Source organism: Oryzias latipes, chromosome 19 (genome assembly GCF_002234675.1).
Source record: "Oryzias latipes chromosome 19, ASM223467v1".
NCBI classification, from domain to species: domain Eukaryota; kingdom Metazoa; phylum Chordata; class Actinopteri; order Beloniformes; family Adrianichthyidae; genus Oryzias; species Oryzias latipes.
The window spans coordinates 21199380-21220378 of record NC_019877.2 but is presented as its reverse complement, the minus strand read 5'-3'; the positions used below and the strand labels follow the sequence as shown (position 1 = coordinate 21220378).

Sequence of the window (20999 nt, the reverse complement as noted above, 5' to 3'; positions counted from 1 at the left end):
AAACTTTGTCATAGGCTGTGGGCCTGTCCCCCGATTAATCTGTTCTTGCTCACGTGTGAGTTCTCAGAAAAACCACTGACTGTGACACCTCAGGAAAACACAGGGGTTACAAGCAAGAGGCAAATGCTACTTGTTTTATTTATTTATTTTTTGGTTAAGTTTTTGAAATCTAAATCACGGTACAGACATCATTGGAGGACTGCTAATCTCATGATCTTTTATTAGTGGAACCTTTTGCTCCATAGGACTTCTTTTAAGATAAAAATTAGGATGACCTATCTGATAATCCTTAGCAAAGAAGACCCTAAAGACTCAAAGACCCTTGAACTTTAACCCTTTATCACCAGAGCTTTAGCTCCAGGGTTGACATTTCTTCAACTTTTAAGCCAATTCACGTAATTCCAGCGGATTCTGACATGGAAAAAAGCAGCCTTGTGCTGACATGTAACACTTCACAACAGGCCTGCTTGTTCCTGGTTCTGGAGATCTACCACCCTGCTGTTGTCCAGCCCTCCCTGCACTGTTAGCTGCTGATTATCTCAGAATGTGGAGACATCTGATTGAGCTAATCAGCAGCTAGCAGGGCTTGGAGATTTGGAAAACTCGAAGGGGTGGTAGATCTCCACGACCAGTACCAAGCAGCCCTGCTTTACAGTAGTGACTTTTTTTCACAATGAAGATAAATCTGCAGATTCTGTGCGGCTTTATGCCGCTATGCAACACTTTACAAACACAAAGGAAGGGGGGTGAAAAAGCCGCTCTTCTCCGCGTCAGAATGGGCGGATTCACGTTGATCGCGTAAACGGTCAAATATTTACAGGATGTCAAAGAGCGTATTGTTTTGACGTCACAACAGGTTGTACTTACTGAAAGCACATTTGTGTCAAAACATAAGATATGGGGTGTGGGGGTGCGTGGTGGGGGGGGTGGTCCCTTTGCCTGTGCTGGGGGGGGTTGGCGGGGGGCGCTGCTCGGGGGGGGGGGCAGCGGCGCTGGATGGGCTTCCCATCTACGCCTGGGGCTGGGATCGGCCCTTCCCTGGCTCTGGGGCGGGACGGGACAACCCTCTTGGGGCCCCCGGTCGCTCTGGGTGTCCTCCGCTTCGGCTGCGGGGTCTGGGGGGGGGGGGGGGGGGGGGGTCTTGTCGGCCCTGACCTGTGGGGGGGCATTCTGGGGGAGGGGGGGGTCCACTATTGGTACGGGGCAGGGGGGGTTGACGGGTCGGGGTCTCCGCTGAGGCCATCGGCGGTTTAGTTGGTTTTAAGGCATAAGTATGCGTGTGTGAACACTATCTGTTTTGTGTACATGTCGACAGGTGGACATTTTTGCAGCTAGCAGGTGTGTTTATAACATTTGAGTGTGTGTGTGGACAGGCCCCGCCCTTTTTGTACTGCATTTGAACCTTACCATAATGATTAACAACCAGTAAACTTGTTGCTGTATGCTGCTTCATGGTCTTATCCCCCTTCCCCTCCTATTATCACCCCCTACCCCCCCCTCTCTCTAGCGTCCCTCTCTCTTCTTCCCCTCTTTCCTTTTCCGTCCGGTCCAACACCAAAGATTTTCAGACATGATTGAAATTAATAAAGTTTGGCCTCAATTACAAAAGGGGTTTATTCAGACATACCTTTAGTTTGTCAGAAGATTAATAACCCCTCTTGTTAAAGTAAAATATGTCCAACACAAGAGGCCCTCAGCTCTCGTCTGTCTGCCCAGCTGTTGGACAGGACAAGTTAAAAAAAAGAAAGAAAAAAAAACAAAAAAAAAAAACATAAGATATGTTTGACAGACGGAGGATTGTGTATCTAAGAAAGGAAAACAGGCAGGTAAAGATGCAAGTCTAACAATTTCAGGTACAGCTCTAGTTACAAGATTACAATTTATGGCGGTGTTCTCTCATGAATTTACTGTGCGTTTGTAAGGATAGAATCATTTCTTTGAATGTAAAGCTCTTGCACCCACGACTGGATGAAGCTCGTCTGCTGGACTTTTATATATGTAGTTGTAGATTTAGATAAGTTAATTCTTCTCTAAGAGTTCTGGTACATCGCCTGTCCGTCCTGGGGGAGGATCCCTCCTTCATGTGGGCACCCCTGAGGTTTCTTCGTTTTTACGGAATCCGGTTTTTGGGAGTTTTTCCTTACCGCGAAGGGGGGTCTAAGGGCAGGGATGCCAGTATAGCCTAGTCAGTTTGTTAGTTCATTTTAGTATTTTTCTATTGAACTCTTTGTATTCGTGATCCTTTTGAGTTCATGTTTTACTTCGAAGCCCATCGAGACGACTGTTGTTGTGATTTTGGGCTATACAAATAAAATTGAATTGAATTGAATTGCACCATGTGGGTCATTGATTACAGCACAATATATTAGATTGTGAAACATTTATCAATTGAAAATATCTACAGTTTTTCCGATTCAATCCTATGAATTATGAAGTGCCAATGTGAATCAGCTATTCTTTTTCCACAGATTTTTAAAACATAAATATTGATGTTTGCATTAAGGTTTGTATTTTTATATTTCCTCGTCCCTTATGCAGCTTTGTTTTGCTTGGAGGTCTTTGTAAATGAGGCTCCGGGTCTCTCATCTGGTGGATTTGAAGGACCTGTTTCTCTCGGCTGACCCACTGTGTCTCTGTTCTTCTTTCTGCGTGTTTGACAGGATCACAAACATCGGGAAATCTTTCAAGGACAAGGACGGCATGGTAGAAGCTCTGAAAGGTCTGTGCATTTAGCCGGAGCAGAATTAAAGACCAACTCTGATCAAAAACCTGTTCTTGATGCATTTTTCTGTGGAGAAACCACATAATCATAACTAAATGACTGGGAATGCTTTTGTAAAACTATGATTGGAGTGGCTCTTTGAAGCAGCAGAACTAGAACATGTTTGGGTTTTTCTGATTATTCTCTTTCCGGACTTCTTAGACATGACCTTTGACATCTACGAGGGCCAGATCACCGCTCTTCTGGGGCACAGCGGGGCTGGGAAATCCACGCTTATGAGCATCCTGTGTGGCATCTGCCCCCCCACAACAGGCTCCGCCTCCATGTTTGGCTCTCCAATCACAGAGATGGCAGATGGCGCAGAGATGAAGCAGCTGGTGGGAGTCTGTCCGCAGTTTAACATCGTCTTCGACGTGCTCACCGTGGAGGAGCACCTTGGTGTTTTTGCCGCCATCAAAGGAATCCCGCCAGCAGACGTGGACTCGGAGGTGAGCAGATGCAGGCTTTCATTTCAGAGTTTAGCGTTGTGGTCATGCATATGTACGCATGCAGTTTCTCGTAACTACTGTTGTTGTTTGGTGCTGAGCAGTATTGTGTTTGATCAACAGGTTAGCAAAGTGCTGAAGGATCTCGAGTTGGACAAAATAAGGAGCGCTCAGGTCAAGAATCTCAGCGCAGGCCAGAAGAGGAAGCTCTCCGTGGGCATCGCCATCCTCGGGGATCCCAAAGTATGGAGACGGTCTTTAGTTTCTGTGCTTGGCGGGCCGTCAGGGGTTCGGTGTTGAGATTGTGTGCCTTTTGCCAGGTCCTGCTGCTGGATGAACCCACAGCGGGTATGGACCCCAGCTCCCGGCACCAGGTGTGGTCTCTGCTGAAGAGCCGCCGCGCCGGCCGGGTCATTGTGCTCAGCACGCACTATATGGACGAGGCAGACATCCTCGCAGGTACGCAGTCCGACAAACACGGGGAAAGCAGAGGCGACACTACAGGAACGTACTGCACAGATGTGCAGCTGATCTCATGGCATGGCATGCTTAACATGATAAGCATGTGATTGACAGGGACAGCGGACCAAGTCAACGTTTACACCCGAGAACAGTTAATAGAGTCATTTTGAATTATTTGTCCCTCCTCATAGATCGGAAAGCTGTGATTTCACATGGGCAGCTTAAATGTGTGGGCTCCTCCTTGTACCTGAAGACCAAGTGTGGAGTGGGCTACCATCTCAGGTCAGTGACTTAGTCTTTCTTATTCAGAAGGGCTCAGAGTCCAGTTGCAGCTTGTGTCCCTTAACTGCTGTTTATCTGTGACGGACCATTGCAGCATGTCTATCAAAGAGGACTGCGATGCTGACAAGATCACAACGTTGGTCCAGAGCCACACTCCCAAAGCACACCTGTCCCGACGGCAGGGGGCGGAGCTAACATTCACACTGCCATTTGAAAGCGTGAACACGTTTCCAGGTCAGTCTGGTCAAGAGTCCGACCTATCCTGCTGCTGAAAGACAGTAACGTTTGGGCCGTAGTGTGAGTCTATAACATCTTCGTGGTGGGGTTTCTCATGCAGACCTGTTCTCGGCGCTTGACTCGCAGCCACAGGCAGGAATCATTCACTATGGTGTTTCTATGACAACGCTGGAAGATGTTTTCCTGCGCTTGGAGGCAGAGTTTGACGTGGATCAAGCTGGTGAGTATCACCCAAATGTTAGACAGACGGTCAACTATTCATCTTGGGTAAGGGCGCAGGCTGCATGGGGTGGAGTGGTTAGCACTCTTGCCTCACAGCGAGATGGTTCAAATCCCAGCCGGGTCTTTTCTCTGTAGAATTTGCCTGTTCTTCTCGTGTATGTGTGGGTTTTGTGCAGGATTCACACTAGTAGTTCAAGTTTGAACCATGGACGTCCCCTTCTGATCATGTTATTGGAAATCGTAGTTTCAGACTTGACGGGAATTGGATGTTGAATTCCAATCAGGCATCAGATCTTTATTGTATTATTATTTCCATCAGTGCTGTGTATTTCAAGCCAATCACTTCCAATAAATGCCCTAGTAGAATTCTACAAACCATGAACGGATCCCGACATTTTATGGCAGCAGTTTGAGCAGGAAATGTGCAAAAACAGTTCAACAGCTCAATAACTCTTTTAATAAACGTTTAAAAATGACGGCAAGTCTCTCTATTGGTTTGTCTTAATGGAAATAACGACCTAGATTGAAGAGACAGCAGAAAGACGACTACCGAGGCACCGTCTACAACTCTGGGAAACCGTGATTAAAAAATAAATGAATAAATCCATAATGTTTAAAGGCAACCGAAACTAATAAATGATTCCATTGATATGTTGTCATGAATAGTCATCATCATCATTGCACTAGTTTTGCCTGATTGTTTAAACTACTTCACAGAATTGTTTTGTTTAAAGGTTAAAAGAAAAAAGGGACCAACTGGGATCTGTTTATTTTGAGAATTAAGTGGACTGGTTAGTGGACTGGTTAGTGCCCTGCAGCGCAGCTCTACTCTAAATGGGCTGTTAAAGTAAACACTGTGTACTATTCATCTGCTGTAGTCTTTGTCTTTTGTCCATAAATTCATAAACCGTGTTTTCACGACCATAAAGCGCACTTAAGAGTCTTACATTTTCTCCAAAATGTACGGCCTGATGTGTTGTTGTGTGACTTTGGTAAAGAGGATGTAGGAGAGGACAGCATGAGGGCGGTAAGGAGGGAAGTGAGGACGTGAAAGAAGACACCCCCACCCCCCGAATAGTACAGAAGTGCAGGCATGTGAATAATGCAGAAAGACATCGTGTCGGAAACCCTGAAAATGTAAAGAGACGCTTATAGAGCTCAGTTTAAACTGGATGCTATCAGCTACATGGAGGAACATGGCAACATCTGCAAGAGAATTCAAGATGAATGAATCCATGGTTCACAAGTGGAGGAAGCTGGAAAACGAATTCCGACAGTCAAGAAGACGCAGCAGAGTTTCCGTGGAAGGCAGGAACGCCAGTTCTGACTCCCCAGTTCTGACTTTGCTGTCGCTGATCTCTTTCAGATTATAGGATGTAATCATCTTGCACTGTGTCACTCTATCTGTCCTGAACACAAACTTCTCCATCCCTTTGCGGCGGTAAAGAGAAACAGATTCCTGTTGTTGTGTCGGCTTGCAGACTACAGCGTGTTCAGTAGGGAGCAGACGGAGGAGGAGGCCGACGGTGTCTGTGTGGACGACGCAGACCAGCGGCTACTTGCCTTCTCAGACAGCGGGATGGACACGGTGTCGGGTCGAGCCCTCTGGGGTCAGCAGTTCAGCACGGTGGCCTGGCTGCACATGCTCAACATGTACCGGGAGTGGAAGGCCTTTGCTCACACGTGAGTTCTCTAAAATCCACGTGTTCTAAGACGGTGATGAGGGCTCCAGATTTGCAGATTCTGACACCAGTCTTTATTTACTCCTTCCTCATATGAAAATCTGAAAATGATTAAGAAATAATTGAGGTCCCAGCTTAAATTTGAGTCTGTGTATCTTGATGTTTTAGGATACACCTTTTACTGCCTTTGTTTAAGAGTCTAGTCGCCGTCTTTGACAGAAACGTCCTCAACTTTAAGCTGCTTCTTCATCACAGGTGCCACTGTTCTGAAGTCACCAGCACTTTTCCAGAATGTGGGGACTTCACTCATTTTGCTTTCATTTGAACACATTTACCGTAAATTCCGGACTACAAAGCGCACCCAATTACTAGCCGCACCCACCTATTTTCACGTGTTTACCTAATTTTACACATACACAAGCCGCGTCGGAGTACAAGCCACATGATTTAGGCAACATTGTAATCCTGACGGATCAGGTCCTGACTCACAGAGCAAGTGTGATTTATTAGCACACAGTACGTGGAGTCAGTTTTGCCTCAGGCTCATGTATTTAAATATATCTGCATCTGCCAAACAGTATGCACCTCTATTCTGTTCACAAGTTCCTCAGTTATGATTTTTATTTTATTTTTTATTTTTTTAACTTATTGACAATCTAGGTATCATACATAAAATTACAAACAGTAACCATATAATCAACATTACATCCCTCAGTTATGATGAGGAAATTTACATCCGCGATCCCACATTTCCCATGAGTCTTAGGGGCTAAAGGCGGGGCCAACGCCCGGCTCGCCATTCTGTTGTACGTGTTTAAGAATGAGCAAGTATCACCAGTGGATGGAGGGGTGAACGGGAAAAGCTCTCCTTCCGCTTGTGTCGCGGCAGCGTTATGGGAGTAACAGGGCTGGTTAAAAAACACACCGGTAAAATAGAGCAGCGGCGACTGAAAAGCGCGCGCCTCAGCGCGATACGCGCGCCTCCTCGCGGCGCGTGGGTCAGAAGTTTCCTTCCACAACAAACACTGTTGCTCCGCGGACGCCTCCAGTAAGCCCTGGCTGCAGCCTGCAAAATGGCTCGACGCCTCTGCGCTCTGCGCTCGCCCCGCGCGCTCCTCGTCTCCCCTTCCTATCTACTCCGACAGCTCTGGCCAGGGCGGCTTCAAGGAGGAGCTCTTCATCCCCATTGCGCCGGTGAACAGAGCAAATCGTGTCTGTGCAGAGCAATCGGACTTAATACTGTACGTTTTGTGTATGAGGGGCGGATGCGTTGTTACGTGTGGGAGCCTTCAGACTGCCATCGGCCCCGCAGCTCTATGTGATGAGCAGCAGGACATGTCTCCAGCTCACACGGAGGCTGTGAGCGTTTCAATGCAAAACTCCGCTCAGTCCTTAATAACCGTTAAAACGACCACGTCAATTTGTGTTTCCAGTCGTGTCCCGACAAAATAAAGGCTGATATTATTCCCATATATTTTCGTGCAGCCAGCCGAGTCACTATGACTCAGAGGTAAATGCACTCCATGCGCTGTTCTCTCCGTCACGCAGCTGACCGGCTTTTCCAAACCCGTTGGTGATGGTGGATTTTTTCACGCTGCTATTAACGATTGCTTTTAACTTGAAAGCTTCATCATATTGTAGCGGCGATCACGTGCACGTTGTGTCTAATGGCACCAAAGGATTCTGGGATGCGGCTGGACATGCGTGTTTCGTTTTGTTGAACCATGACTGAAGTGTCTAAGACCTGAAGTGAGGTCCATGCTGTTTGGCTGCTTGGAGGCGTGTTGAAACATAAATGACTTGTGCTTGGTGTTAGATAGAGAACTCAAACCATTCACTGTGTCCGAAAATACGTACACGGCGTCCGCCAATAAAATCCATAAATTAGCCGCGTCACTGAATAAGCCGCACGGCTGTAAGCGCAGGAAAAAAGTAGCGGCTTGTAGTCCGGAAATTACGGTACTTACAATCTACTGAGCTTTACACAACCAGACCTGCAAACCTTCTTTGATATATTTACAGTGTCTCACAAAAGTAAGTACACCCCTCTCATTTTTACTGATATTTATTTAAATCTTTTCATGAGACTGACACAATGAAAAGTAGTCGGTGTTCATCTTGTATTGCAGTTAAAATGTATATAACTCCTATTACAAGCATCAATAAATAGTAAATGGTGTATACTTGGACGGCACTTTACTACCTCCCTTAAAGGTCCAAAGCACTTTAGTCACATTTGCACACTGATGGCGGCTCCGTTGCCAAACACTGGTGCCAACCTATAACCACCAGAAGCAATGTGGGGTTCAGTGTCTTACCCAAGGACATGTCGACACATGGGCGGTTACAGCAGGAATCTCATGCCAAACAATCCTCAGAAGCTCTGAAGTAAAGCTTTACATAAAGATGCCCTTGGACATGAGAAGATTCCAAACACCCTGAAACTGTGTTGCAGTTTTAAGGACCATCCTGCCGTTTAAAAAGACCGGTTCGTCTCAGTTCGGCCAAAGACGTTGAGTGTACGTTCTTGGCGTCACGTCCAAAGGTGGTTTTAGAAACACAGACATATGAATGCCTCGAGCATTGCTGCAGAGGTTAAAAGGGATGGGGAGGTGAGCTTGTCAGTGATCAGACAATACGCCGCACGCTGCATCAAATAGCTGTCCATGGCTGTTGTCCTGGACGAAAGCCTTTTCTAAAGAAGAAAGCCCGGAATTAGTTTACTGAAGAGAAGCTGAGTAAGGACATGGATTACATGTCCTGTGGTCTGAGGAGACCAAGATAAACCTATTTGGTTCAGATGATGTTGCACGCTTCTGGTGTCAACCAGGTGAGGAGTACAGGTCAGTGGCCTTGTGGTAGAGTGTCTGCCCTGTGACTGTAAGGCTGTGAGTTCAAATCCAGGCCGAGTCATACTAAAAATGGGATCCAATGCCATCAGCATTAAGGATTTAAACCACCAAATGGTTCCTGTGTCTGCAGCTCACTCTTCCAGGGGATGGGTCAAATGTGGAGAGCAAGTTTCACCCACCTAAGTGTGTGTGACAGATAATGGGACTTTAACTTTTACAAAGACAAGTGTGGGCCGCAGGGCAGTATTCCTGCATGATAACCCCAAACACTTAAGGGAGTGAGAGTAAAGGTGATGGACTGGCCAAGCACGTCTCCAGATTGAAACCCTATGAACATCTTTGGGATGTCCTAAAAAGGAAGGCGGAGGAGCTTAAAGTCTCTGAAGTCTTCATGGAGGCATGGAAGATGATTTCACCAGTGAAGGTCTGGTGAACGCCATGCCCAGGAGAGTTGAGGCAGTCCTGGACAATAATGGTGGACACACAACATTGAGCATTTTCACTTTTGTCACCAGGGGTTTGGCTATTGAGTTATTTTGAAGGAAAATTACTTTTAAACTCCTTTACTACATAAACATTAGATACTTTTCATTGTGTCAAAGAGTTGTTTCCACAGAGAGGGGTTCTACTTTCGTTTGTGAAATACTGTTCGTTGTTTTTTGTTGTTTTCTCATTAAGTCTCATCTGAAGACCTCATGTTCTCGTGAGCTCCTCAGTTTCTATTTGAGCAGGACCATCAGGAGGCCGGTGTTCACGCCGCAGTGTCTCTTTTCTTGCAGACTCACCTTGTTCCTGCTCTTCGTTGCTGCCGTCTTCGTCGTGTCTGTGGTCACCGGGCACATCCAGTTCAACTCCTCGGAGCGGCAGCTTTCGCCTGTTTACCTCCTCAGAAGAAACCAGGTGTCCAGGAGATATCAAACCCCCCTACTGGTCCAGAACTCCACCGGTGAGTCTGCAGGGCTGGTTAAAGGCTGCAGAGTGCAGATGAGCTGATTCTCTCTGTTTTTACAGGCTCTGACATCTCTGACTTTCTCCACAACCTGGAGTCTCAGGATATCCAAGTGGAGCTGATGACGCAGAGCGACTACATGTCTGCAGCTCCTCACAGCGCCGCCATCCGTGTCACTCGACCCAAAAAGGTCTTCATACCTAATCTGTCTGATTCTGACTGAATCCAGCAAGAGAGGAGGAGCTTCAAAGTGCAGCTTCAAAGTGTTGGAAGCTCATTTTTTGCAAATAGAATGTGAACATTTTATTTTTATTAGTCTGTAGCATGGTAGTGGGTTTATTTATTTTTTTGGAAGGATGCTCCACCGTCTAAGACCCTGCTTTTGGAACTCTTTGCTCCTGCAGGACTTCCAGTACACCATGGCCTTCAACAGCACCACTGTGCACGCTCTGCCAATGGTGGTCAACATCCTGAGCAATGCTGTCCTGAGAGGACTGAACGGAACCGGCCAGATCCGAACCTGGACCAAACCGTTTGACTTTGTGAGTGAGCTTGAGGGATGCACAGCTTTGAGGTGAATACGGATTCAGACTCAAAAGCTCAGCTGCTTGTCCTGCAGAAAATCCCGGACGCCGCCTTGTACGCCCTGGTCTTCATCGAGGCCATCATGTTGGGAATGCTGGCGGGGGGGATGCCGGCGTATTTCGCAATGGATCACACGCGAGACCAAGAGGTAAACCTGTTCACGTCTGATGGATCATTTTAAACTGGACTTTACAGCTCAGCGTCATCACATTAGGACTGAAGAGTTGTCTGTTGTGGTGGTCTAAACATTTAAGAACAAAGAGCGGGACTGACCTGCTTTGATGGAGGTGATGTCATCTGAGCATGCTCTGTTACCATGGAAACGAGCTGGTGTTTCTTCTCCTCAGATCAAGTGTCGCTCCACGCTCCGAGTCTCCGGTCTGCTGCCATCGGCGTACTGGTGCGGTCAGGCGGCCGTGGACATCCCCTTCTTCTACGTGATCCTGTCCTGTATGAACCTGGTCCTCTTCTCCTTCCACTCAGGCCACCTGCTCACCCCCACCAACCTGGCTTGTGTGGTCTGTGCCTCTGCTGCAGAATGTCAGCATGTGGTCCAACACTCGGTCTAACACTCATTTTTTTGCGCTCAGGTCCTGTGCACGGTGGGCTTTGGCCCAGCCATGATCCTTTTCACCTACATCTTCACCTTTGGGTTCACACGGGTCCAGAACAACAAGGACTTCTTTTCCTTCATCTCCATGATGGTATGCTCTGCGAAGCAGACTGAACTGAGAGGAAGTCCCGCTGTTCCTGCTTTAGCTGCTGGTTTGTGCTGCAGGTGTGCGTGGTGTCTGTCTCCATGGTTCAGCTGTTTGTGAACGAAAGCCCTGACTTGACCAGATCACTGCACAACGTCCTGTGCCTCTTCAACCCACTCTACCCACTCATGGGCTGCCTGAGCTGCGTTACCAAGGTGGAGCCGAACACAAAGCGGTGCCGCTTTCCTGTGATCCGTGTTGGAAGCGTCATGTCTCATTGCTGTGCTGCTGATGTTGTCTCTCCTCAGGCCACCTTCTTGCCTTCTTTCTATGAGGAGAACTCGTGGTGGAAGAGCCTGCTCATTTCCGTCATATCGGTAGGTGTCTGGACGGCTCTCCGGATGCTGATGCTGGGTTGGAAGCTGACTGTGTGGCTCTCTGTTCTCAGCCCTACCTGCAGTGCATCGTACTGCTCTTTCTGCTCCGCTGGCTGGAGATGCGTTATGGAGGGAGGGGCCTAAAGGACAACCGGCTGTGCAGGTGGCCTCAGATCGCTCCATACGAGTTGACAGTTGGCTGGTTGGACAAAAGAGAATCGATACCAGTTCAGGCTAAGATTAATGTCAAGGACTTACGACAGAGTTTAGGGCCGCCATTAAAAATGAATAAACCTTTGAGATAAAGTCATGAATTTATGAGAAAAAGTCGTAGTTTTACAAAAGTCATGCTTTTTAGCAAATATAGGCTAGTTGGTTGTGTAAGCCTCCATCCACATCAATACAGCCCTTTATGGTGAGGCCATTAGGCCTTAGTTCATAGGAGTCCATGTGCCATCATGCATTTAGACCTCTGATAATATTCTGCTGATGACGTAAAGGGGGTGCGCTCGCCAGAAATCCACCACATCTTCTGAAGACGCCCAGTTTACCGCCAATTCTTTCCAATGTCCTTTAACTGTTGACTCACCAAAAGACTCATCTTATCAGTGACACCAATGCTGAAGTAACTGCTTGCAATGCGCTTTATTTCTCTACTAAAACACAAAATAGGTTTTTTTGTTGTTGTCCATTATATTTTTCTTAGTAAACAGACTTTTGCCAAATAGATTTATGACTTTAGGATAGTAAATTCTGGATTCATAATCTTTGAAATTATAACTTTGTTACTGTAAAATATTGACTCTTTCACTCATAATTTTATGATTTTTTTCTCTCATTATTTTACGACTTTTTGTTCTCATCAATGCGTTGTTTTTATTTTTTAAGGTGGCCCTAATTCTCGTAAACACCTACAGATGCGTTTAATAAATTAAAAGACGGAAAAGCTGCAATTTTAACTTTTGTTCCAAGTAAAATGTACCAATTTTTTGCATTAATCAGGAAAAAGAACAGCTGTGGTTCACCGGACATTTTTTTTTTTTTAAATAGTCAATAATAAATGAATCAAATATAAATGTAGTAAAAGCCGGTTTGCCAGCCTCACGAGCTTTATCTGCTAATGTAAAGAACACAATTATATTGAGCTAATGTTAGCGCAGGAATGTTCCGCTCAAAAAAACTGTCTTTCTGGCTGTTGCTCTGATTTTTGAAGGATCTCATCAAAGCAAAAACTGAAGCTGGAGCGGGGTCCAGATGAAGGAGAGGATGAAGATGAGGATGTTCGGATGGAGAAGGCCAGAGTGAAGGAAGCCCTCACGTGCCAGTCCTGTCAGGAGGTCGGTAAATGTGCCTTTCCCCGTCCCTGGTGAGAGGGAGTCGTTTTTAAACCAAACACGCCTTTGTCCATGTAGAAGCCGGCCATAGTTGTGAGCAACCTCAGGAAGCGGTTTAAAGGGAGAAAAGAAGGACTTTCTTTCAGCAAAAACACCAAAGATGTCATTAAGAACGTCTCCTTCTGTGTTCAAAAAGGTAAATCTATAGTAGATGTCAATCTGCTGCATCTTTTCTTTGTAAGCTAACCTGCTGCTCATTTAGGGGAGGTGCTGGGATTGCTCGGTCCCAATGGAGCAGGGAAGACTACCATCATGCACCTGCTGTCGGGTGACACTGAGGCCACGGCGGGCCAGGTACATAACTGAACCCCCCCATCCTAATGTCTGTAAAGACCCACTCCAATGAAAACGGTCTTTTTGGTGTTTTTAACATACTTTTGTGGTGTTTTCTCTAATAAAGGACATTTAGAAAGGAATTTAAAAGTATTTCTTTATTCAAATAGTTGTGAATCAGGAGCAGATACGGCTGGTTACCTCTGATACTGCTCGCCGTTTATGTTGCACGATAATGTTATGTTGGGGGGGTGTGAGAGGCTGTGAGCTAGCAGGGAAAAGTATAAACAGATACCTTGGTAATGGGTGGCGGGAAGGGTGGCGGGCTTTCTCGACCCCAACAGTCCTTTCCACAACTCAGAGGTGAATTTCCAAAGAGCTATTGCCGCTCTGCAGAAACTATGTCTCAGAAGGTTTTTTGATTTTGGCTAAAATCGGCTGTCGGAACAAAATGACCACTGGGATTCCTTTGACAACAGATCAAGCTGTGATTGGAGCTGGACTTTAAGGAGACATGGCCGTGCTCTGACAGCCACAGACTCTAACATGCGTCATGCTGTGCCTCACTCATCATGTCCAGGTGCTGTTTGGGGACTACGGCACTGACTTCCGTCCTGCAGACCTCCCCATGGAACATGTGGGCTACTGTCCACAGGTGAACCCTCTGTGGCCCAGAATCACTCTGCAGGAACATCTGGAGGTCTACGCTGCCGTGAAAGGCCTGAGAGGACACGACGTGCCCGGGATCATCAAACGGTGGGTCTTCAGGGCGTCTGCACCTTTATTACAACTGTCTTCAACACTTTTTTATAAGACACCCATTCACAATCGAGGCTCTGCAAAAAGCCACGACGACAACCGTTTTTAGGTCATAATGCCGACGTGTGTTGTTTGCGTTGTCAGTGTGGCGAAAGCTCTGGAGCTGGACGATCACCTGCACAAACAAGCCAAGAGTCTGTCAGCAGGAGTCAAGCGCAAGGCGAGTCCTGTAGAGCTCAGGAGTCTCTGCTGTTCTGCTGTGTCCACCAACCTTTGCTTCTACTTCTGCAGCTGTGCTTCGCTTTGAGCATGATTGGAAACCCTCAGATTGTTCTGCTGGATGAGCCGTCAGCCGGGATGGATCCAAAGTCCAAACAGCGCATGTGGTGAGTGGAACCAGGCCTTTCTACTAAACTAACAGTGCCCAGAAGTCTATTTCATGAGGCGGGAATCCTTACAAAGTCGTGGCTTAAGTGACACAAACTCAGGCTAAACAGTTTTATATAGATGGGTACTTTCTAGTTTGGCTTCGTTGCCATGGTAATTTGGAATGTGAACCAAAATGGTCAGTAGGAGGAGTATCAGTAGGATCTGTCTAAATCGGTGTTTAAATTCACATTCTTATATAAAAGATTGGAGGTAAACAAAAAAAGATGTTTTTAATGTGGAAGAAAAGAACGACAGTATTGTCTGCACCATAGAACATTATAGGGCGCGCCGTCTATTAAAGCAGTGTTTTTCAACCAGTGTGCCGTGGGAGATGGTCAGGTGTGCCGTCGGACATTACCCTCATTAATTGATCTAAAAACATTTCCCATCTCCAGGATATCAGCTCTTTGTTCATCCAAACAGGCCCTGATAAAACACTGAGTAGTTAGAATATGAAAGATCATAAAATACTTTTTTCTTTGTGTTTATTTGATTCTATTAAAGACATTTTGATAAGAATGACGGTGCCGCGATTCAGCTGCAACTAAAGCCATTTTCTGAAAAGTCCCTCCCCTTTAACTGTCTCCACCAATCATTCTTGGAGGTTTAATCACACGTCATCAGTCTGACCAATCAGAAGTGGTTAAATTCTTCACTTCCTTGTTCGGATTCTGCTCATAAAGTCTCTCAGTTCCACCAAAAATACCAGTTAAAGCTCGTCTTTAGCTGTGCAGCTTTCCACAGAATCCGGTGTCAGACCGTGGAACAAGCGAACAAAACAATGAAGCTCAGAGATGCTAGTCTGTCTGCGTTCGGCAGATTTTTGCACTACATCTCCCATAATGCATTGGGTTAAAGTAACAGCGGCTTAGCGCACAATGAGTCTCTCCTCCTAACGTCTCGAAACGACAACGAACACACATCAAACAGTTTTTAAATCTTCTTACTTCACTTTTATTACATCTATTAGAATAAACAGCTGCAGCTTCCAGCTTTTTCTGCCACAGTTATCACAAAAATGCATGTGAGATTGTGGAGGGACTGTAGATCAATACAGACTGAGTTTCTCCTCTTTTTTTTTTTTTGGATGCTGGTGTGCCGCGGGATTTTTGTCAAGGTAAAAGTGTGCCGTGGCTCAAAAAAGGTTGAAAAACACTGTATTTTTTTTTGTTTTTTTTAACTTGTTCTGTCCAACAGCTGAGCAAACAGATTAGAGCTGAAGGCTTTTTGTGTTGGACAGGTTTTACTATCACAAAAAGAGGTTATATAGCTTCAAGAAACTAGAGTGTAGATTTGTATAAACCCCTTTTTGTCGTATTATAACCCAGGGATCGCCACGCACCCACAGCCACCCCCCTAAAACCCTATGCACTACAACCCCCCCCCCCCCCGCCATAATATCTGACCCCCCCTCCCCAACCCTCTCAGTGCCCTCCCCTCTCTGTGATGGGGAGGGAAAGCCCCAGAGGGTCCCAGCGAGCCAGCCCCCAGGTCGGTCCTACCCATGCACTCACACACACATACTCACAATCATCTGGTTACCCCCCTACCCCCGCCGCCACGCAGTAACCCCCCCCCAGCCGGCCGACCCCCAGCGCCGTATGCCCGACCCCTCCCGCAGCCGACAGGAAACCCATAAGCCCGGCCGCCCTGAGAGGACCAGGCGGGTGAAGACCGGCCGCCCCCCCCCCCGACCCCACCCATGTATGGAGGTGTGGGAGTGCTGTGTGTGTGCTGCAGGTAAAATAGGAGGTCACCAGTGTGGGGGGCTCCACCGCTGCCAAGCCGCAAAGCCCCCCACTCCGGAGTCCCTCTGTGATTGGTGTGTATTTGCCGTGTGTGTGCTGCTAGCATGCAGTGTGTGTGTCTACAGAGGAAGTTAAAATTGTGGGGGGGGCCAGCGAAAGGTGAGCACGGATGTTTCACCGTGCCCCCCTCCACCAGACCCTCTCCACAAGGCCCTAGATGAATCAGAGTGTCTAATATGCAAGTAAAAAGCGGGGAGGAGGGCGGGTGCCGACGAGAACCCAGAGAGAGGAAAAACACTGTATTAAAGCAACATTTTTGTGCTTCTGTCATATAGAAGACAAATCTGTAGGGCGCATTAAGTGAGACAAAAGAGTAAGAGATAAGTCAGCCGGTCAGACTTTATCAACAAGAAGAAAAAGAGCCAAAGATTAAAAACTTGTAGGGAAATAAGTGGACCTTTCATAGAGGATCATGGGAAAATGTCTGTCACACATGATTGTGTGGAACCATGTGTGTTTTTCTGCAGCGGTGTGGTCCGCTGTCACGGTGTGTGTGTGTTTCACCTCTGTCCCGTGTTTCTGCAGGAGGGCCATCCGTGCTGCATTCAGGAACTGCGGGCGTGGAGCCGTCCTCACCACACACTACATGGAGGAGGCCGAAGCCGTGTGCGACCGCGTGGCCATCGTGGTTTCAGGCCAGCTGAGGTCGGCTCTGAAAACAGCCTCTCACGGCTTTCTGAATGCAGGATCTGCAGACTGACGCTCCGTCCCTCCAACAGGTGCATCGGCTCCATCCAGCATTTAAAAGGGAAGTACGGCCGCGGGTACAGCCTGGAGGTGAAGCTCAGGGAGGAGCTCACAGGCCTCCAGCAGGTGGCGCATCTGCACGACGAGATCCTGCGGATCTTTCCTCATGCTGCGAGGCAGGAGAGGTGAGACCTTAGCGTGAGACGTTTGAGCTCTGCAGATGAACATAAAAACGGCAGAATTCAAACATCAGAACAGCCCAGAATGCAAAGCTGCTGCTGCAGAACAGCACACTTCCTGTCTGACAGCTTGGTGCTTGTTTCCTCAGTTTTGCGACTCTGATGGTTTACAAGATTCCCATGGAGGACGTCTCGTCTCTGTCCTCAGCCTTCGCTCACTTGGAGCGAGGTAAGTCCGGTCCTGTTCAGGTCATGGATGCCATCACATTTCAAAGATCAGCCTTTCCTTTGGAGTTGATGTGAGTCGATGTGCTTCTGTCTTTCTGCTGTTTCCAGCCAAGCAGAACTTCAACTTTGAGGAGTATAACTTCTCCCAGTGCACTTTAGAGCAGGTGGGTGAAGAAGACCTGCTCCTCTGAGCTGATGACTCCTGTAAAATCTTCAGATCTACCTTCAAATCCTTCCCAGTGATCCTTTAATCATGATTATGCCGTTCTTAGCCAAAATCCAAAAGCCTTTATCACTTTCTTGGATATAGTTTCTGCAGAGCGGCAGATGTTTGTCGGAAATTTACCTCTCTGTTGTGGTGCGGAGCAAGCCCACACCCCCTTCCCCTTCCCCTCCCCGTTACAGGAGCTCGTTCTACGTCACACCTAAGCTCCAGATTCACAAGACTTTGGATAAGGAAATACTCAGAAATGTGAATTTAATCCTAATTTTCTTGGTATATGTCCCCCATCTTTAGAAAACGAATAAAAACAGCAAAAAACTTTTTCTGTGAACGTGTCTCAATGACACACTTATGGGCAAAGCGTCTCTACTAAAGCTCCCCCCACCCGTTCTGCTCCTCAGGTGTTCATGGAGTTTGCTAAGGAGCAGGAGAACGAGGACGACCAGCCGGGCTTCCCCAGCACCACCTTCCAGTGGCACCGGCTGCAGCAGGACACCCCCACCAACCACGCCGACAGCGTCGTTCAGCAGCTCTGACCCCCCCACGCCTGACGGGGACTACGCCCCAACCTTGGAGGAGCTCCGCCTGCAACACAGGTGGCCCGCGGCGTGCTGGCCCGGTCCGTTCTTACGGGCTCTGAACTTCGCCTCTGCAGGAGGCCCCGCCCTCACGCAGAGGCGTTTTGCCTTCTGTCTTCTTTTTGTTGTTTTTAACTGAACTGACTCCTCCACGGGGGAAGCAAAGCTCCTCCTCCCCCGCCGCTCCCACAACGGCGATGTTCCAGAAAACTTTCTTCACCAGCACACTCATCTGCTGTTTTCTGCAGCAGAGCCCCCTCTAACCCCAGACACGCAGCAGGACGCTTCTGTTGGGCCACCAGGCCTCTGGGGGGAGGAGCCTCCTAAGGGCTCCACTTTGAACCCTTTCAGAGCCGGGCGTGTCCCTCACCTGCCTTGGTTAACGGTTGCTGCACAGGTGAGCCTCTGCTGGAGAGCTGCTCTGTTGGTGCAATATTAGGATTTAATTGTAACTTTTGATTCAGGTGAAAACGACGGTGCAAAGGGATTTCTGTTTTCTCTTTTTAAGGCGTTTTTGGTGTCACTCCAACATTATTTCTGTCCTCCATGGTTGTTTACACGTTTACCACTGAGTGATTTTTCACTGAAGTCTTGTGTGTTCAGAAACAGCGAGACCTGCTGCATCCGTTTGGAGCTGAACCTTTCCTCTGCGGAGCCTCGCGGGTTTGGATCTACGGGGAAAGGAGTCTGAAGCGATTACTTTCATTTTGGTGGTTGTAAAATTGCACTTTTTCTGGGAACTTTTATACCCGTCATTTAACTTATCAAGTATTTATAAGCGTGTCTGTGCACTGACTTTCCTTTGTGGTTTAGTCGTATTTCTGTCACCCCCCCCCCCCCCTCCTCCAAGTAAAGATCTGTGGGGGACGGGCTCTGTGTGAACCTTTCACAAATAAACGATATAAGGTGAGCCGTTCTCTAAGGGACTCATTTCAACGTGAACCAGAACTGAAAACTGCTGGTAACTTGATTCTGCAACAGAACTTTATTCATCTCACAAGAAGTCATTCAGCCAATGCTGACATTAGTTTCAGTACCGTAGCTTTAGGGGGAAAATAAGTCTGTTATGATTAAAAACTTCCTTAAAGCCACTTTTTTAGGAATACAGAGCAAGGTTGGAATGAAGAGGCGCTCCTCGCTGAGTCGACACGTCATTGGTGACAAACGTCACAACTTCACGCTGAGAACAATGTGTCGATACAAGGAAAAGCTCAACATGACCAGAAACACGGCACAGGAAGGACATTGCTGCGTCCAGAGGTGCAGTCCAGACGATTCCCGGGAGGGGAGGGAGGGAACAGGAATGCAGAGGTCAAGAAGACGTCCTCCTCCTCTTCCTCACATCAGCTGCTGCCGGTTTGTTTTGGCAGAACCAAGGGCAGCAGTCTCAGCTCAGGGGAGTCCGATTAGATAAAAGTCTCTCTGGCACCAGCAGCAGTTGTTGTCCCGCTTGTTCTGTCCTTGACCGGTCTAACGGAATCTCCGAAGTCCGGTCAGTCTGGGTTGTTGGCTGTTTAGGCCAGCCTCCCTTCAATCCGGGCAGAAAGCCGCTCCAAGTTGTTATCCATTTTCCGCTCAAGTTCAAAGGTCGCGGGCACTCAGCAAAGCCCAGTGCCTTTGATCAGTTTGGGACAGTTTCTCGCTCAGAGTCCTCACTTCTTCAAGGATCTCTCCACACAGCTCGGGCGGCTTGCCTCTCGCCGTTTTCTCCTCCGAGACTGCCCGGTAAATCACGAATCCTGCGATCCCAATCGCGAGGAATCCGATGACCATGAATCCGAATAGATACACATCTTCAACGTCTTCCACAGACAGCTGGGACAGGCACACCAGCCTCCACTGGCCCCACGGGTCGTTGGTGTATCCGACGGCGTGGGTCCCCTCTGGGCAGGACGGGTCCGCTTCCCCGTTCCTCAGCGTGGAAAAAACTTTGTCGATCGAATTCAGAGACCAGCTGATCAGATCCATTGTCGGAGTCTGGACCAGAATAAGTAAATTCAGGTCTGGGGTAAGACAGGATAGGAGCCTTGGGAGGGGCAAAGGAGGAAAGAGAAGACGAAGCGTTTGTCCTCGGCGAGAGCAGGAAGAGATTTCCCTCCAATCTGAGGCTTCAAGGAAGGACGTTTACTTTTCACGAAGACGTGATGTCGGACGCCCTTGGACTGTGTCGGACAGACGTGTGATGATCTCAGACGCAGTAGAGCCCACATTCCAGCCCACACGCTTCGTCATATATGAAAGACGCCATGCTTGTGTCAGCCCGAACAGTTGAAACTGGCCCCTGACGGATAAGCACTGGGCTTGGAGGCCATGTCACACAGCCAGTACGTGCATTTAGCGCATTTTCCACTTATGAAGTTTCAAACTTTCGTGATCCATGCGTGATAAATGTAATTCCCAAGTGTGTGCAGACATCTGTCGAGGGTTTCAGCTGACGGATCTTTACGTGAATTCAGTTTTGAGCTGATCAAAAGTTTTGGTCGGTTGAGAAATACGCAGTTTATTTTGTATTTTACGAAGTTTGTATACAATTGTTAGGTAAATCTTATGCAATTGTGGGTGATTTTTGCGAGATGCATACACAAATGTTTGGCTTTCCACGACCGTTCCACGAAACAGGCTTTTCGAACTTGTACCACCTTTTATGTCGCGTCTATGGCGCACATTTCACGTTAAAAAGACTTAATTGAATCTCTAATGAATGGCATATAAACAATCCAATAATCACGCACGGTTCATGTTTTTGTTGATTCACGTGTTCTTTGCATAGTTTATTTGTACTTCAGTACTTTAACATGGTGCATTAGTCAAAATTTCATGCAAAAACCACAACTTTTATCACTTTTGGCACGTATTTTCACGTATGACCAGTTTTCATGCGTGCAATA

At 47.4% G+C, this 20999-nt stretch overlaps 1 protein-coding gene across 4 annotated transcripts in view; it reads left to right on the top strand.

The window, feature by feature from the left end:
• Positions 1–19027, top strand: part of LOC101162080 (ATP-binding cassette sub-family A member 5) — a 28838-nt gene extending 9811 nt beyond the window's left edge. For 3 of the 4 annotated variants that reach the window (XM_004080673.4, XM_011488467.3, XM_020712027.2), the window contains exons 11-38: positions 2661–2719; positions 2924–3210; positions 3331–3450; positions 3528–3666; positions 3861–3951; positions 4046–4185; positions 4289–4408; positions 5892–6093; positions 9724–9890; positions 9956–10083; positions 10298–10435; positions 10513–10626; positions 10826–10996; positions 11069–11182; positions 11257–11391; positions 11485–11553; positions 11625–11716; positions 12767–12890; positions 12966–13083; positions 13150–13241; positions 13801–13976; positions 14124–14199; positions 14271–14365; positions 16742–16861; positions 16936–17088; positions 17232–17311; positions 17419–17474; positions 17935–19027. In XM_004080673.4, coding sequence (XP_004080721.1) covers positions 2661–2719; positions 2924–3210; positions 3331–3450; positions 3528–3666; positions 3861–3951; positions 4046–4185; positions 4289–4408; positions 5892–6093; positions 9724–9890; positions 9956–10083; positions 10298–10435; positions 10513–10626; positions 10826–10996; positions 11069–11182; positions 11257–11391; positions 11485–11553; positions 11625–11716; positions 12767–12890; positions 12966–13083; positions 13150–13241; positions 13801–13976; positions 14124–14199; positions 14271–14365; positions 16742–16861; positions 16936–17088; positions 17232–17311; positions 17419–17474; positions 17935–18069 — 3511 coding nt within the window. In that variant the 3' untranslated portion in view covers positions 18070–19027. The remainder of the gene's footprint in view (positions 1–2660; positions 2720–2923; positions 3211–3330; positions 3451–3527; positions 3667–3860; positions 3952–4045; positions 4186–4288; positions 4409–5891; positions 6094–9723; positions 9891–9955; positions 10084–10297; positions 10436–10512; positions 10627–10825; positions 10997–11068; positions 11183–11256; positions 11392–11484; positions 11554–11624; positions 11717–12766; positions 12891–12965; positions 13084–13149; positions 13242–13800; positions 13977–14123; positions 14200–14270; positions 14366–16741; positions 16862–16935; positions 17089–17231; positions 17312–17418; positions 17475–17934) is intronic. The other variant, XR_002872187.1, reaches the window with a different exon arrangement.
• The last annotated feature ends 1972 nt before the right edge of the window (positions 19028–20999 follow it).